Genomic DNA, 14,964 nt, shown 5'->3' with positions numbered 1-14,964 from the left:
AAAATGCTTCCGTGTATAGAGTACTTGACATTATCCTCGATGGGCAACTGATCACCTGGGCTCCCAAACAGGATGCCACGATTTCCTTTGAGCACGTAGCCCTCAATTCTATACTACTTGACTAATCTATATAGTAATCCTCATTTATCTCATGGTCCATCCATAGCTAAGAGATCAATCATCTCAATCTGAGGTGTCTTTTGACCTTTCTCTCCACAAGACTCTTCAATTCATCTATCAAACCGGTAAATCACCAGCTCTCGGTTGCAATTCTCACCCACCAAATATTTCTCACAGCCAGCAAGTCTCCCCCTGCCAACAAAATCCCAATTAACACAAGTGACGCTCGAGCGAGGTGTCTGAATAGTCAAATGAACAATCTGATTTTGCACCCACGTCCAAGGATCAAAATGAAGACAAAAGCCAAGATCAGGCTCGAGTACAGTGACTTGAGCAATAACACCATACCAAGGCTCCATCATGATGAAGCCATCGAATCTCATAGTTTCTGCCTGCATGCTGCAGTTCCCACGGTAAGGAGGCAGAACCCCCTCAAACTCCCGGCGCCAATGAGGTCCATTTCCTAAAATAGGAATGCTTGTCGTGATAGGTTGAGGAATCCCGAATGGCTCGGGTGGTTGGTCTTCCGGCCGGATGCAAACGTTTTCTGTAATTTCGACTGCCTGGGCATCATCGGTTATATTTAATCGTTGAATGCTTGGACATCCTCGTTGTCGGATGTCGAAAAACTCCAGGTCTCGGAATCCGAAACGCGCCACGATCGATGGAGAGTCATCAGGTGACTCGTCTCTCAGACGTCCCGTGGGATCCAACGAAGGTCTGTATGATGATGTCTTGGATATGTCCCAGATAGACAAAGACTCAATGGGCGCATCCTCGTCGGCAGTATACAAGCTGCGATTTGGCTGCCATATATAGATCACGTAGTGGGTGTTGCTATGTGAGGAGAAGAAACGATCTCGTTCGCTTAGCGGATGTCCCAAAAACATAATCTTCCATTCATTGCGTGGGACAATATTCCAGCCCTGCTTCTCGCTTCTTGTCACATCAAAGGATGACGCAAAGTGACGATGCACACCATCGCTATCATTCAGCCAGTGAAAAGCTTTGGGTTCAGCCCACTCAACAACGAGTAAGCGTTTCTGCAGGCGTACTCGACGAATGACCTTGCCACGGATAATAAATGGTACCATGAACTGCCGGTCCGTTTCCAAATCCATGAGAACGAGAAACTGATGATCGGCGCTGGGGTAGACCAGTAGGCCGTCTTCAAATGTCCATAAAGCCTCAGCGAATTGGCGGTCGATGAAACGCCTCATATGACTGGCGTGTGAATCCCATGGCTGGACCTGATACCATTCTCGGTCTCCAGCGCTGCCAAAGTCATCGCAGAGACGGTACTTTCGGATAGAGCGGGGCTTGCCTTGTTCTAGGTGATGATACCGTGAAGCAACCTGGTCGAATAGACGACGACCCTGGGGTAGTTTTTCAGGGGATCTATTCTTGCAGAGGTTTTTGACTTCTTGAGTCCACGGGTAATGTTTCTTTAGGAGTGGGAGTAGGATGGCCGGGTTGCTAAACGCTTCGCTCCAAGCACGTGAGACACGGCGACAGCGGACCAGTTCATTTGGTTGTAGATAGCCCATGATCATCCAGAGGAGTTCACGAGGTAGAAAAACCACATCATGGCGTTGTTCTGTTCTGGTCATTGCTAGGTTGTGTTTGTGTTGATCAAAGATAAAAGGAAAGCTTTCGAGATGTACTCCGTACAAGCTCTGGAGTCCACAAGATGTTTAAGTAATGACAGTTTGAGGTCAGATATATTGAAGCCATTTATACTTATCCATGACGTATAATATACATATTGAGATATTTTGATAACTGGATATTCACTAGTACCTAGACAGTATACGGAGTAGTAAGACCACAATGCCAAGAGCTTCAGGACACCTTGCGTAAAGCATCGGACAATCTGTCTTTTTTGTCTCTTCCTTTTTGGCTTTGCTGAATCTCACCTCTGTTTTGAAAACTGCCCGTAGATAATTCGCCATGCTGCAAAGCGCCAGTCTTTTGCTTGTCGCGCTCCTTGCGGCACTGCCTGTCAATGCCGATGGACTATACACCAAGAATTCCCCGGTGATCCAGTTGAATCCCAAAACCTACAAATCGCTGATTGCGAATTCGAATCATACCTCAGTGAGTGTCCCTTGTCTTCTTAAACGCGCACAATCAACTAATGGTTGGCTACCCCGTAGATCGTCGAGTAAGCTGTCCCGCACTAGAGCTATCTAGCTCTCTGCCTCTCCCCTCCGACCTTCACTCACATTTTCACTCAGATTCTACGCGCCCTGGTGCGGTCACTGCAAAAACCTCAAGCCCGCCTACGAAAAAGCCGCAAAGAACCTCGACGGACTCGCAAAAGTCGCCGCGATCAACTGCGACGATGACGAAAACAAACCCTTCTGCGGACAGATGGGTGTCCAGGGCTTCCCGACCTTGAAAATCGTGACCCCTTCCAAAAAGCCCGGAAAGCCCCGTGTCGAGGACTACCAAGGCGCGCGCACCGCCAAAGGTATCGTCGACGCAGTCGTCGATCACATCCCCAACCACGTGAAGCGCGCAACCGATAAGGACCTGGACAAATGGCTTGGACAAAACGAGGACCGGCCCAAGGCCATCCTCTTCACAGAGAAGGGCACAACTGGCGCGCTGATCCGTGCCCTGGCAATCGACTTCCTCGGCGCCATTGATATCGCCCAAGTCCGGAACAAGGAATCCGCCGCTGTGAGCAAATTTGGCATCACTGAGCTCCCGTCACTCGTCCTTATCCCCAGCGCGGACGCCGAGCACAAACTCTACACCGGCGAGCTGAAGAAGAAGCCCATCACCGAGTTCCTGAGCCAAGCGGCAACACCCAACCCCGACGCGTCGCCCCGTTCCGTCTCAGACAAGCCCAAGCCGAAATCAAAGTCAAAGTCCAAGCCCGCTTCCAAGCCTACCTCTGTCGACGACGACGCAGAAGACCTCAAACCTACCGCCCAGGAGGACCAAGACACAACAGATCCCTCCGCCAAGCCTGTTCAGGTCCCTATCCTAGTACCCCAAATCCCAACACTCTCCACTCCGGAGTCCCTCGAGGCAGCCTGTCTGGCACCAAAGTCCGGCACTTGTGTGCTAGCCATCCTCCCCGAGGCGAGCGAGCCCGATGCCGCACTCCCAGCGTCTGCTACCGAGGCGCTCGCAAGCCTCGCTGAGATCGGCCACAAGCACGCCCAGCGCGGAACGCATCTCTTCCCGCTGTATGCTGTCCCTGCTATCAACGCTGGGTCTAAGACTCTTCGTGAGGCGTTGGCGTTGGCGGATGGCCAGACGGTCGAGATTATCGCGTTGAATGCGCGTCGCGGCTGGTGGCGTCGGTTCAGCGGCGCCGATGCGGACTTTGGGGCTGTTGCGGTTGAGTCTTGGGTTGATGGTATTCGCTTGGGTGAGGGTGCTAAGGAGAAGTTGCCCGAGGGTATTGTTCTCGGTGGCGAGGCTGAAGCTGAAATCAAGCCTGAGGTGGAAGCTGAGGTTGAACCTGAAGCTGAGGCAGTCGAGGCAGAGGCTGAGATTAAGGCTGAGGCTGAGGAGCAGGCCGTGGAGCATGATGAGTTGTGATCAATTCATGGTCCCTGGAAGAGGTTGATGCTAGTTTATTGGCCTCTATCTAGCATTCATTTTGATTTTTTTCGAGAGCGAAGCGCATAAGCCTATGTCTGTACCTACCCAATGCATCAATCCACTATGTTGTAGGGGATATCTCATTTATTTACGAGGGAACACTCAGACGTTGTAGACGTAATAAACACATGATTCATATGTATGTACAAGAGACGAATATCCTGTGAAAAGATGAACCTTGAAGAATACAGACAAATACTAGAAACAGGCAAGTCTTTTTAGACCCAAGAAACCGAACACCATACATTAATGCAAAAAGAAAACTGTCCAGAACCTAAATCATTCAGCGCTTTTTGCGGCCCTCGGTGCCCTTCTTGATCATCTTTTGTCTCTTCGAATCAATCTCTTTGTCGTAGATGTCGCGCGCAGTCTCAATCTTCTTGCGCTTAGAAGGCTTGGAGCTGTCAAGTCCATCACTGGCTGGAAATCAGTTATTGTTGTTTCGATAGATAGGTAATGTGACTGAAACTTACGGGTTAGATGCGCCTAGAGCACGCTGCTTGGCGCGCATCTCCTCTTCGATCTTCTTGCCTCCTTCGCGGAGCTCATCCTCAAGAGAGACGGGCAGAGGCTGAAGGCTGACTTCGGGCTCGTCATCGTGAGCAGCAGAGGTCTCGATACGGACCTTCTGCGCGGGCAGAGTCTGCTCGATATCGTTCTCGATAAGATTGCGGAAGTGAGTAGAGATCTTGCGGACAATCTTGAGGAACATGGCGAGGAGCTGGGAGGAGGGGAGGTTTAGCTCCTTTTCAATGTCCTCGAGGTTCTTGTGCTGCAGGCCGATGGCGAGGAGGATGGATTGCTGCACGCCAGAGAGGCTGACCTTGCCATCGAGACGGTTGCTAAAGTAGTAGTCGGAGAGAGCGGGGACTAGATCCAGGATGACGTGGTAGTCCAAGAGGTTGTTGGCGTAGCTGTCCAGACGCTTGAGATCGAAGGGCGAGAAGGCAACATCGAGATCGGATTTCTGCAGCAGGCGCGGCTTGAACTGAGGGTCCTTCTTGGCACCGGAGTTGGCAGACTCGCAGATGCTGAGGGAGAGGACGGACGGGAACTGTCCGAATTGGTAGGACATCAGTGATAGGAAACGCTTGTGGAAGTCGCGCGCGTAGGCGCTCAGCCAGGCGTCGTCAGTCTCGCCAGTGGAAAGAGTGCGGACCATCACGCAAGAATGCTCTCCCGTGAGTTCGTTAGGGGTCTGACGCAGGTATACAGGGACAAAAGAACCGCGCTTCCAGAACTTGTGAAGGGAGGGGGTGAGACCGTAGCTGACACCGACGTAGTCGAGGACATCAGGGCGACGCTCAGTTAGCTTGCCGAACAGCGGAGGCATAGAACGAATGTCTCGGACGTGGACGTTGTCATCCAAAAGGCTAGAGCTGGCCAGCTCTTCGTCAGTGACACGGACCATTTGCTCTTCGGTGGAAATGGTCTCTTCCTCCAAGTTGGTGAACTTGCCCTCGAAGAAGTCGACCAGAAGCTCCATAGCCCGGGAACCGTATCCCATACCCACATATTCTGGGTTGGTTGCGATACGGACAACACGAGCACCTGAGAGACTGGCGAAGTTTTCATCTTGGAACTGCTGGCTGACCAACCATGGGATAAGATCACCACCTGCGCGCTGACCACGGCTCAGGCTGTTGAGCACACTCTGGCGACTGATGCGACCTTCAAGAGCGACCTGAATGACGCAAAGAGGTTCGGGCAACTTGGTGGCCTCCTCATCAATAGGGGGAACGAGCACATACAGTTGATGAGCAGGAGCGTCACTCATAAGCTGAAGGTCGTTAGGTGTGTTCTTGTAATGACTAGCAACATAGAGCGCCATCATCTGCTGCAAGAACTTCTCGGAAACAGGATGGAAAGAGAACAGGGTATCACGGTTAACCTGAAGCAGCTGGCACTGCGAAGGATGAGGGCATCCTTGTGTGTTCATATGCGACTTGGGAAGAGTTGCGTCAAGGCAGAGGACCTTGTTCAGCCATTTCTCAACAGAATCACCGGGGGCATATCGAATGGGCTCTGCGAGAGTGATCTCTCTCAGTGTGCGGCCGCTGAGGTTCTTGTCAGCACCCTTGGTTGACTTTCCTGTGCTGCGGTCGGCAACATCGGTATCGTCAGTCTTGACTCCAGCTCGGGACTGTTCCCGCAATTGCTGAATCAACTTCAGAGACAGGGACCGGCCCGTGCCTTCGTATCCATTGATAGTTGAGGACATGAATACCAGGTAAGGTCCCATCAACTTGCGGACCAATGGTAGAGGGATAGCCGCAGCCTCATCGATAACGAGGAGCTCTGCCTGTCCCAGCACTTGCGCATCCTGGGGCTGAATGTACTGAATAGTTTGACGGTGGTTGCGGTGAATGTTGACACGCACAACGGCCTTGTTAAAGTCAGGGTTGGTCGACTGCAGGATCGTGTAGTCAACATGGTCGAGATATCCAAGAGCATCGAAGCCCTTGAAAATAAATTCGAAGAGTGTCTTCAAATTCTCCGGGCTGGGAGAAGTGATGAAGATGTTGCTGTAGCCGTGAGCAACAGCGGCGGCAATGGCGACACCGAGAGCGGCAGACTTTCCTCGTCCACGACCAGCAGTCAGTGTAACAGTGCTCTTCAAAGTCTTTTCAGCGATGGCATCAACAAAGGTCAGGAGCGCCTTCGCTTGATCCACGGTGCGAGCCAAGCTGAGCAGGGGGCCCACGGGCTTTGAGTCCGCCAAACTCTCCTTGATTTCCTTCAATTCCTTCTTTGTACCGATAGCTGACTCGTCGGTCGTTTCGGGGGCAGGGAGCGGCTTGACATTCTTGCCGCCGGAGATGGGCAATACGTTCAACTCGTCGTCGACCACCAGACATGAATCGCAACTTCCAAGGGACAGGATGAACCGCTCGTTGAAACGAGCAACAACATCATCATGTGCCTCTGTTCTGTATCGCGAGTGAATATCCATGGACATGGTGTAAAGCTGTTTCAAACTAGTCATGCTCTTCAAAAGCAGGATCACCAGACCTCCACCCTCGACGGTCTCGACGGTTCGTGCAAGCAAATTGGGAGTCATGGCCTCGAAATCCTGCAACACACACATGCCGTAGGTGTTACCCAGAATCTTCTCGGTTTCCTTATAGTAAACATAGCGAATCTGGTTGAGGGTGATGAAAAGTTCGAACGGGTCTTCCTGGTTCGGTTCGCGAATGCCACGCTTGACCTCCTTCTTGATCTTCATTTCGCGCTTCTTGCGGTGACTCGTGAATCCGAGCAGATCTTTCTTGTAAGCCCATAGTACCGACTTGTTTTGCTTCACGTCCACGCTGGACATAATATAGTGAAGATGCACGATCACGTCCTTGGCATGGTCGCCAACAACCACGAAGAAGCTGCGCTTCTTCTCCTGCACGCCATTTCGAATAAGAGCGGGAATCCGCGAGTCAATCGCCTTGCGTGGCATGACGATTCCGGATTAGTGTTGTTTGGAAAAGAAACACTCAGCTTCGTCTTGCGACCAAAAAACTTCCCAGCGGTTAGAAAAAAATGATACTGCTGTCTGACACCGCCCGAGGCAATCATACACCGCCGAGGGACTTTTATCCAAATTATGTAAGTGCACTTCACATGACCGAGATCTGCCAGTGTCATTCTAAAAGGGTAGGCGGTATACCCTTACCCCTGTTTGAAAATCGAATCACGTGGGACACTTTATTTAACTGTGAAATCTCGAAACGGACTAGCGGAAATCATACATTTGGGGGCTAGATTCAACATCTACAGTTTATAGTCACTCCGCAGAAGTCTCTACAGACTTTGATACGTCCCACGGCACCTGGCCAATGTTGGAGCTGCGATCTAATGCTGCGAGGTGCGACATGATTAAGCTAATTTTGGTGCTATTATATAGTCCTGCGGTACTGGGTAATATGTCATGGACACAGCGTTTGTCCGTAAGAACACATCGACAACGAAAGAGCAAAAGAAGTACATAATCCTGCTAGCCATAGTGATTGGATTGCGCTAGAATTTGCCCTATCAAGGCCTAGTGGGCTTTACCCCCGGGCCTCAGAACCGGGCCCAAAACCCAGCCCATCATGTAATGATTCATGCAACCGTCCTTCAGCCAAAGACATTTTGCCAATATTACCCAATTCCAAACGAGCAACAGATTACCTATACCTTCTCTAGATTAGCGGAGGCTCAGGGTGCTTTCAGCAGGGTACTTACCTTGCCTGCCCCTTCAAAGGCCATTCTTGCCATTCTAACACAAATTGACCTGCTAGGCCTTCCCTACGTTGTGTGTCAATTCTGTGTTGATAAGGATGATACGACAGGGCGAAAATTCAATAAATGGAGACTGGCCATTTATGTAACGACCTGGATCATTTCTTCCGCGTTGAAGAGAAAGGAGAGTTAGTTATGCAAAGAATAGGATTACATAAAATATGCCTCTTGGAATTGGAAACCAAAGTGAAAAGCAGCGAAGAGCTCTAATCAAACAATATACCCCTCCTCGCGATTGGAATCCCCCAGTGACTTCTAGCCACCTAGATTCATGACCCAGCGGTGTCTTCCTACGTCAACATCGGCCTCTAGGAAGTATTCAGAGAGGTAGAGGGAGTCGCGATTCTTGCCGAGGTCCGGACAAACCGCGAGAATTGCTACCTTCATATCCCGTGGGCCACGAACGTTGTTCCATCACTGAATATTGTTTCGACGAAGAACAAATCGACAATATTTCTTGAACCACCCCCTACCAACACAGAGACTACTAGCGATCAGTGATCTGGTTCTCGCCTCGGGAACATGTCGATAGTCGCTCGTCAGTCGCAACACCCTTTCAACGGACTTCGAACGTTGGACTCGGCTCCCTTGGCGGGCGAACATTCCGGATCTTCTCAGATATATTCTACCGTCTAGGCATTCATCCTCTCTTCAACTTTCGACAAATAAGATGGGTACTTTATTCCTCCATGGCCTACATCGTTTGATCCATGAATCTTACCTTCTTGTTTGGCGCTGAAGGACACTTTCTGACTGATAATGGATGTGGTCTGGGGGATGAACTAGTCACATGGCGCCAGCCCAATCAAGTCCGGAGCGATCATAACTCATCTGGGGGCCAACATGGACAAACGGGGCTGTAATCGTGAGTTCAGCCGCAAGTTCTCTCAAATATTTACAACACAGAGCACTATTTAGCATTTACCAAGTCAGACAAGCTAAGTGTTCAAGTTTTCACGATGGTCAGTGCAGCCTAGTAATTGTATGGCTCCTACTCACGTCACATATAGCCTCTACGGCAACTGTACCCCGACCCCGCAGCAGCGGATTCAAGAGTTGATGTCAGCAGGGTTGAGTAGGTGTTACACGCTTCCAAAAATACCATCTCTTATACTATACAGTATCATCGCAATTCACGGCCTCAACCCTCGAAGCAGAAACGACGCCGACCACGCGTGGGATACATGGCGCTCGCCTTCCGGGGATCAGGGCCGTCTCTGGCTCCGCGATGACCTCCCCTCATCAGCGCCCAAGGCGCGCATATTTCTCTACGAATTCAACGCAACAGCGGTCTACGGGAAGGACCGGGGTACTTTTATCGACAAGGCAAATAGTCTGCTTGAGGCAATCCGAGCGAAGCGAAAGGGCGCTGATTCCCGGCCTATTATATTCCTCGGCCATAGCATGGGTGGTCTTCTCATCAAACAGGCCTTGGTCAATGCGCACAATAATCGAAAATACACATCGATCAAAGACGCAACCTCAGGGCTGGTATTTTTCGCCACACCGCACCACGGCGGCGATACCATGTTGGTTAGCCTTGGCCGGGTGCTAGCTAATATTGCCCGTAAATCCGGATTTCAAAAAGGCGATGACGTGCTGAAGACATTAGAGGAGGGGAGCACATTCTCGGATATTATGGATGAGCATTGGAGGCACCAACTCCTGCATTACAGTATTATCTCCTTTTGGGGAACCCGAGACAACGTAAGTAAAACTAGCTAGTATATTTAGTGTATTAGGTTTGCCGTTGTGCTAATGTAGATTCAGGTTGTCCCACCAAAAAGCTCACGCCTCGGCCTACCAGGGGATTGCGAGAATGTTGTGCCGCTAGATGCAGACCACAGTCAGGTGTGTAAGTTTGGCCTAAGCCAGACAGACCAGGACAACCTTGAGCTAGTAAAGAGCAACATCGAGGATGTCTATGAAGCTGCGCTCAAGAAGTGTGAGTTGGATCCTGCGCTTTTTGTTCAAGGCCCAGAGGGAAAAGTGTCCGTGGGCGATGATAAGCTGGAGTCTCGATTTGCCAACTTAATGGACAAGTAAGACTTGATTTAGCTAAGCATGAATTCCACGGATACTTTTTTCATCTATATCCTTACGATAATTTTACACAGAGTGTGCTAATACATCAAATTAGATGGACATCTTAGAGAAAATGCCGACCCGAGCCCACTCCAAAGAATGGACAGAGAGTTAGAAAGGTATTACAACACCCGGAAAAGACTCCACATTGAACGTCTGTCTGGCGATGTATTAGCAATGGATACATGCTACATCAATCTTGCTATTGTGGAGGAAATCAAAGAGAACAGATTATCCAAGAAGGTGGAAGGTGGAAAAACAGCTTCTCCATTCTCACTCACCACTCGACTCAGAGTAGAAACTCCCCACCAAAATATTCAATTTAGCCTACCAGATATCTTTGAAAAACGCTCGGGACGACAAGTACCAAGCAGAGTCTTGATCCGCGGCCGTGCGGGTATTGGAAAGACAACACTGTGCAAGAAGATCGTTTACGACTTTCTCCAGGGTCGCCTATGGAAGGATCTTTTTGACCGTATATTCTGGTTACCTCTACGGAAGCTCAAAGCTAACGATATGTTCAAGGACATCGAAGACCTTTTTCGCGAGGAATATCTCTCCCAGAACCCAGGAAAGAAGGACCTCGCTAATGATGTATGGACTGCGTTGCAAACATCACAGTACCACAGATCGCTCTTTCTTCTGGATGGTTTGGATGAGGTCTCAGATGAATTAAACAAAGACCACAAGTTACTCAAATACCTCATGGACTTGCCTAACATTATCGTGACCTCTCGCCCACATACATCACTTCCGACCCATCTCGATGGGGAATTTCACCTTGAGTTGGAAACCATTGGATTCTATCCTCATCAGGTAGAAGAATATGTCACACGATATTTTCCCGGCCCACAGCCCGCCGATCATAATAAGTGCACGCAGATCCTGTTATATCTCGAAAAACACCGCCTGATCCAAAGTCTTATGCGGATCCCAGTCCAACTAGACGCCCTCTGTTGGAGCTGGGGTGACTGGAATTACCAGGAAGCTCAGCCCCAAACAATGACTGCTATCTACCAGGCCATTGAATACCGGCTCTGGAAGAAGGATATCGTCAGCCTTGGGACGAAAGAGAACTATCAAGTGCGAAGATTTCTCCCAGCTGAAGTCTACAGAACTGTTAGACCGGACATTGAGATCCTAGAGCTTCTTGCTTTTGTGGGAATGTATAGCAATGTGATCGATTTTGGGCAGGAAGATCGTGACACGATATTGAAACTGTCCGGGTCCACTTCTGACGGATTTGATGAAAGGCTCAGCCGACTTTCTTTTCTGAGAAGTTCCGGCTCCTCGAAGACCAATCCGAGCGAAGAAAAAAGGACTTACCACTTCCTTCACTTAACGTTTCAAGAGTACTTTGCCGCGCGATATTTTGTGCGCAAATGGAAAGCCAGCAAAAACTTGGAATGTGTGAGTCTGGTTGCTAGCAAGAGGAAACTCGCGAGTAAGGGCAACTTCATTTCACCAGTCGAATTTCTGAGAAGAACCAAATACAGCTCTCGCTATGATATAGTGTGGCGATTTGTCGCCGGACTCCTTGACTTAGATGGAGAGCCAGAGGAGACGGAGAGGTTCTTTAGGGCCCTAGATCAGGAACCACTGGATCTCCTAGGTATTGCACACCAGCGGCTTGTGATGCATTGCTTAAGTGAGGCTCGATCGGAATCCTTCTCACTTCGAGGCAAGCTTGAAGATCATCTATCACAGTGGCTGGTATTTCAATGCAAGTCGATTTTGGACATAGGTCTAAATTTCTCGCAAATGGCACTGACCTTGGCGAGTGAGTTTGAATTTCCCGAGAGATCCTTGGCTGGCATTCTGGAAGAGGATGAACGGGTTCAAGCGGTTGCTTTCAATTCAATGAAACAACTTCGCCAAATACCATCTCAGATTATAGAGAGAGTGCTTTCTCTTCTAGAAACCGCAGAAACCGCGCAGCTACTACACTCTTTATTTGCGTTACTTGCACGCTCGAGGGACAAGTTACCGGAAAAGGCCTTGTACTCCATAGCTTCATACCTGAAGAATCAAGATGCGAATTTGAGAGTCTCTGCCGCTCACGCTCTAAACAGCCAGAGGTTACCAGGGAACGTTTACTGCACAATTGCAACGTGGGCGGGTCATCTGGATACAAAGCTTCCTAGCAAAATTGGACTCGCCCTCAGCGGCCAGTCAATGCCGAGAGAAACGTTGATTGAGACTGTCGCGATGCTTAAAAGTGACAACAGGCATATTAGAGAGGTTGCCAGCGAGGCTTTAAGCCGTCAATCTGATTTTCCTACAGAGGTGATAAGCTCAATAGCGGCAAACATCGAGAATTCAGACAGGCAGATTCAAAGAGTTTCTGTATTCGCTCTACACGGACAATCAACCTTGCCGGACAATCTTACTCGATTGTTAGCGACTATAACCGACAAAAGTGACATGACATCTCTTTTGACCATTCGACTGTTCTCTAAGCTTTCAAATCGTCCAGATCATCTACTTGGTACGAAAATTGCGGAGAGTATAAATGGTCGCCAGCCGGCCACCATTGATCAAGTCAAAGCTTGGTGCAACAAGTCAAGGCTATCTGCAGAAATATTGGACACTTTGAGGGTATTTTTAGGGTCTCAGGAGAAGTTTCAAAGACGCGCAGCTGCTTCGCTGTTAGCTGGACAATCCAACCTGTCGGTTCCGATTTTGAGCGCAATAGTGGGATTACTTGAGGATAATATTATCTCCGTTAGGACCGAAGCTGCGAATGCCCTAAGTCACCAGCTGTGCTTACCGGAGGGTACCACTCTAGAGATAGTGGCCATACTCAAGAAAGGGAAACCCTCGAGAAAAGCCGCCCTGCAAGCGTTCAAAGATCAGTCCAATTCATCGAAGCGAATTCTTGACGAAATATCGCATCATATCGAGGATCGAGATCCTTCTATTACAACAGCCGCTCTCAACGCCCTGGCCGGTCAGTCATACTTATCAGATTCGCCACACATCTGGGACAAAGTCATTGCCTGCATTAAGCATACAGATGCGAGTGTTGTAGAAGCCACCTTGCAGGCGGTCAGAGCTAGTCATCCGCGGATTCTATCCAATGATTTCCTCAGTAAGGTGGTGGAACAAATCAACAATCCGAATAAGAGAGTCAGATGGGCTACCGTTCAACTTCTTCATGAACTGTCAGCTTGGTCTGAGGACATTTGCCACGATTTAGCGTTGCAACTCGATGATTCAAAGAGCATCGTACCCGCGTCTTCTAACTGGTTCATTGGAAACCTCGTGGAACGGAAAGAGTTTCATTCAGATTTCCTCCTGCGTGGTCCTTGGCAACCACTTTTAATCCCTCTGTTGGTGCGCGGCTTCAGGGAACAGCTAGCATGGTACATTGACTCTGGCCATTCATATCTTGAGACAGCCAATGGCCACGAAAAGCTAGCGCTGTGTAATGAAGGTAATATAAAATACCAATTGAGATTGGCACGGCAAAGAGCTGGTGTTCCCTCTGTGGCAGCATCACCTTCTTCCGAAAGCTTTTTCAGCTTTGGCCTTTTGATCAGCCTTCTGAACTCGGGATGGGAAGCGGCAATTACTTGCCTGAAGTTCGTGGGGAAGCTTTGGGACATCTGTGTAGAATATCTTCGCACATTCTCTTGAGAGATGCTGGATCATACTATAGATGCTGATTTGATAGCAGACCGAGCATTTGGCTTACTAGCCAGGATTTCTTTACCCTACTAGTGATGTATCGGATGGATGATTCTTCCCTTTCTTTTCTTCCTTCGTAGTGTAGCTTTAAGGGGTTGAAAACCCTCTCTGCTTTCCTAAACCCTTATAAGTCTATTAGAATTTTATAATTCTCCATCACGAATGGTACCCTTGTACGACTGAGCGGACAGGGATCGCTTTTCTCATACCTTAAGATTGTATGTAGCACTCTTTATGCGAAAGAGGATCATACTAGAATGCAAATCAATTGTGGGAGCGCCAGTGTCACATAAACCTTTCGCTTTTGATTCAAGATTTTGATGGTCGTATTTGACTTCTAGCTGAGATTGACGCCGAATAAAAATGAGTCAAAATAAGATGCACTTCTCAACCATGGGACTTTCAAGTCAATGAAGCTTGGAAAGCCTATGTGCAGTGATAAATCGGCGTTGAGAGAGAGTGGAAGTCATCACGATGTATTGAGGAGCTGTCTTCATCAACCTCCACAATTATGCTAATTCATCTTACAGGTCGAAGATCGATTAACCAAACATTCATACCAAAAGAAAAGCACACATAGGAAAACGGTAATATAAAGAAAGCTACTATAAGAATCTTAGAATATGTCAGTCCAAGGTTCCTCAAAGTGGCTTGATATAGCGCCTCTTGGCTGTTTTTGCCTGCTTGATCAGTTCTCTGCTTTTGTTTGGTCTGGGGAGCTGTTGAGGCTTGTTGTATCCTGCTGTTCTTCATATCGAGTAAATTCTAGGTCTCCGGCAGAAGGCCCCTCATCTGCAATCGTATCCTAGTATATTTCTGCCTAGTCTGATATAGTCAAACACAGTCGAAGCCCTCGATGGTTGATTCTATTCTTGCCGCATCCAAATCAGCTTTCAGCCGCTACTCTTCTTCTTCTAGGGACGACATGTAGCGAAGAATGGCAGTTTTTATTCTTTCTTCCGAGGGGTGTATCGACTATGTGACTTTCCTCGTTGAATTCCTGTGGATCGTCATTGTGCTGCGTACTTTGATGAGATAGACTTTAAAGACTGAAGTCTTCGAGCTGGTCCTGCAATATCCATAGGCAATCAAACCATGTATTCAGAGCATAAGACGCTAGAATCTGGTCTAGGAGGCCATTGAACTACAATTTAATCAATACTTTACCTTTCAAAG

General features: G+C 48.8%; 4 protein-coding genes across 4 annotated transcripts; 2 read left to right on the top strand and 2 right to left on the bottom strand.

Moving 5' to 3' along the window:
- Positions 1 to 230: 230 nt before the first annotated feature.
- Positions 231 to 1,730, bottom strand: N7500_003633 (F-box protein; the record flags this gene model as incomplete). Its single annotated transcript, XM_056674779.1, has 1 exon — positions 231 to 1,730. One exon carries the CDS (start codon positions 1,728 to 1,730, stop codon positions 231 to 233), a length of 1,500 nt encoding a protein of 499 aa, XP_056535304.1.
- Positions 1,731 to 2,070: 340 nt separating this feature from the next.
- Positions 2,071 to 3,678, top strand: N7500_003632 (putative disulfide isomerase; the record flags this gene model as incomplete). The annotated part of the gene is made up of 2 exons (XM_056674778.1): positions 2,071 to 2,217; positions 2,314 to 3,678. The coding sequence occupies 2 exons, from the start codon at positions 2,071 to 2,073 to the stop codon at positions 3,676 to 3,678; spliced, it is 1,512 nt and encodes a 503-aa protein (XP_056535303.1).
- Positions 3,679 to 4,024: 346 nt separating this feature from the next.
- N7500_003631 (ribosome biosynthesis protein KRE33) lies at positions 4,025 to 7,189 on the bottom strand (the record flags this gene model as incomplete). Its single annotated transcript, XM_056674777.1, has 2 exons — positions 4,025 to 4,157; positions 4,215 to 7,189. The coding sequence occupies 2 exons, from the start codon at positions 7,187 to 7,189 to the stop codon at positions 4,025 to 4,027; spliced, it is 3,108 nt and encodes a 1,035-aa protein (XP_056535302.1).
- A 1,783-nt stretch (positions 7,190 to 8,972) lies between these two features.
- On the top strand, positions 8,973 to 13,737 carry N7500_003630 (uncharacterized protein; the record flags this gene model as incomplete). Its single annotated transcript, XM_056674776.1, has 5 exons — positions 8,973 to 8,975; positions 9,024 to 9,088; positions 9,135 to 9,720; positions 9,784 to 9,958; positions 10,154 to 13,737. 5 exons carry the CDS (start codon positions 8,973 to 8,975, stop codon positions 13,735 to 13,737), a joined length of 4,413 nt encoding a protein of 1,470 aa, XP_056535301.1.
- Positions 13,738 to 14,964: the final 1,227 nt, after the last annotated feature.

The sequence above is a fragment of the Penicillium coprophilum genome, assembly GCF_028826855.1.
Source record: "Penicillium coprophilum strain IBT 35676 chromosome Unknown utg000002l_segment0_segment1, whole genome shotgun sequence".
NCBI lineage: Eukaryota > Fungi > Ascomycota > Eurotiomycetes > Eurotiales > Aspergillaceae > Penicillium > Penicillium coprophilum.
Note: the sequence above shows the minus strand (reverse complement) of the source record. Positions and strands in the feature narration are given on the sequence as shown.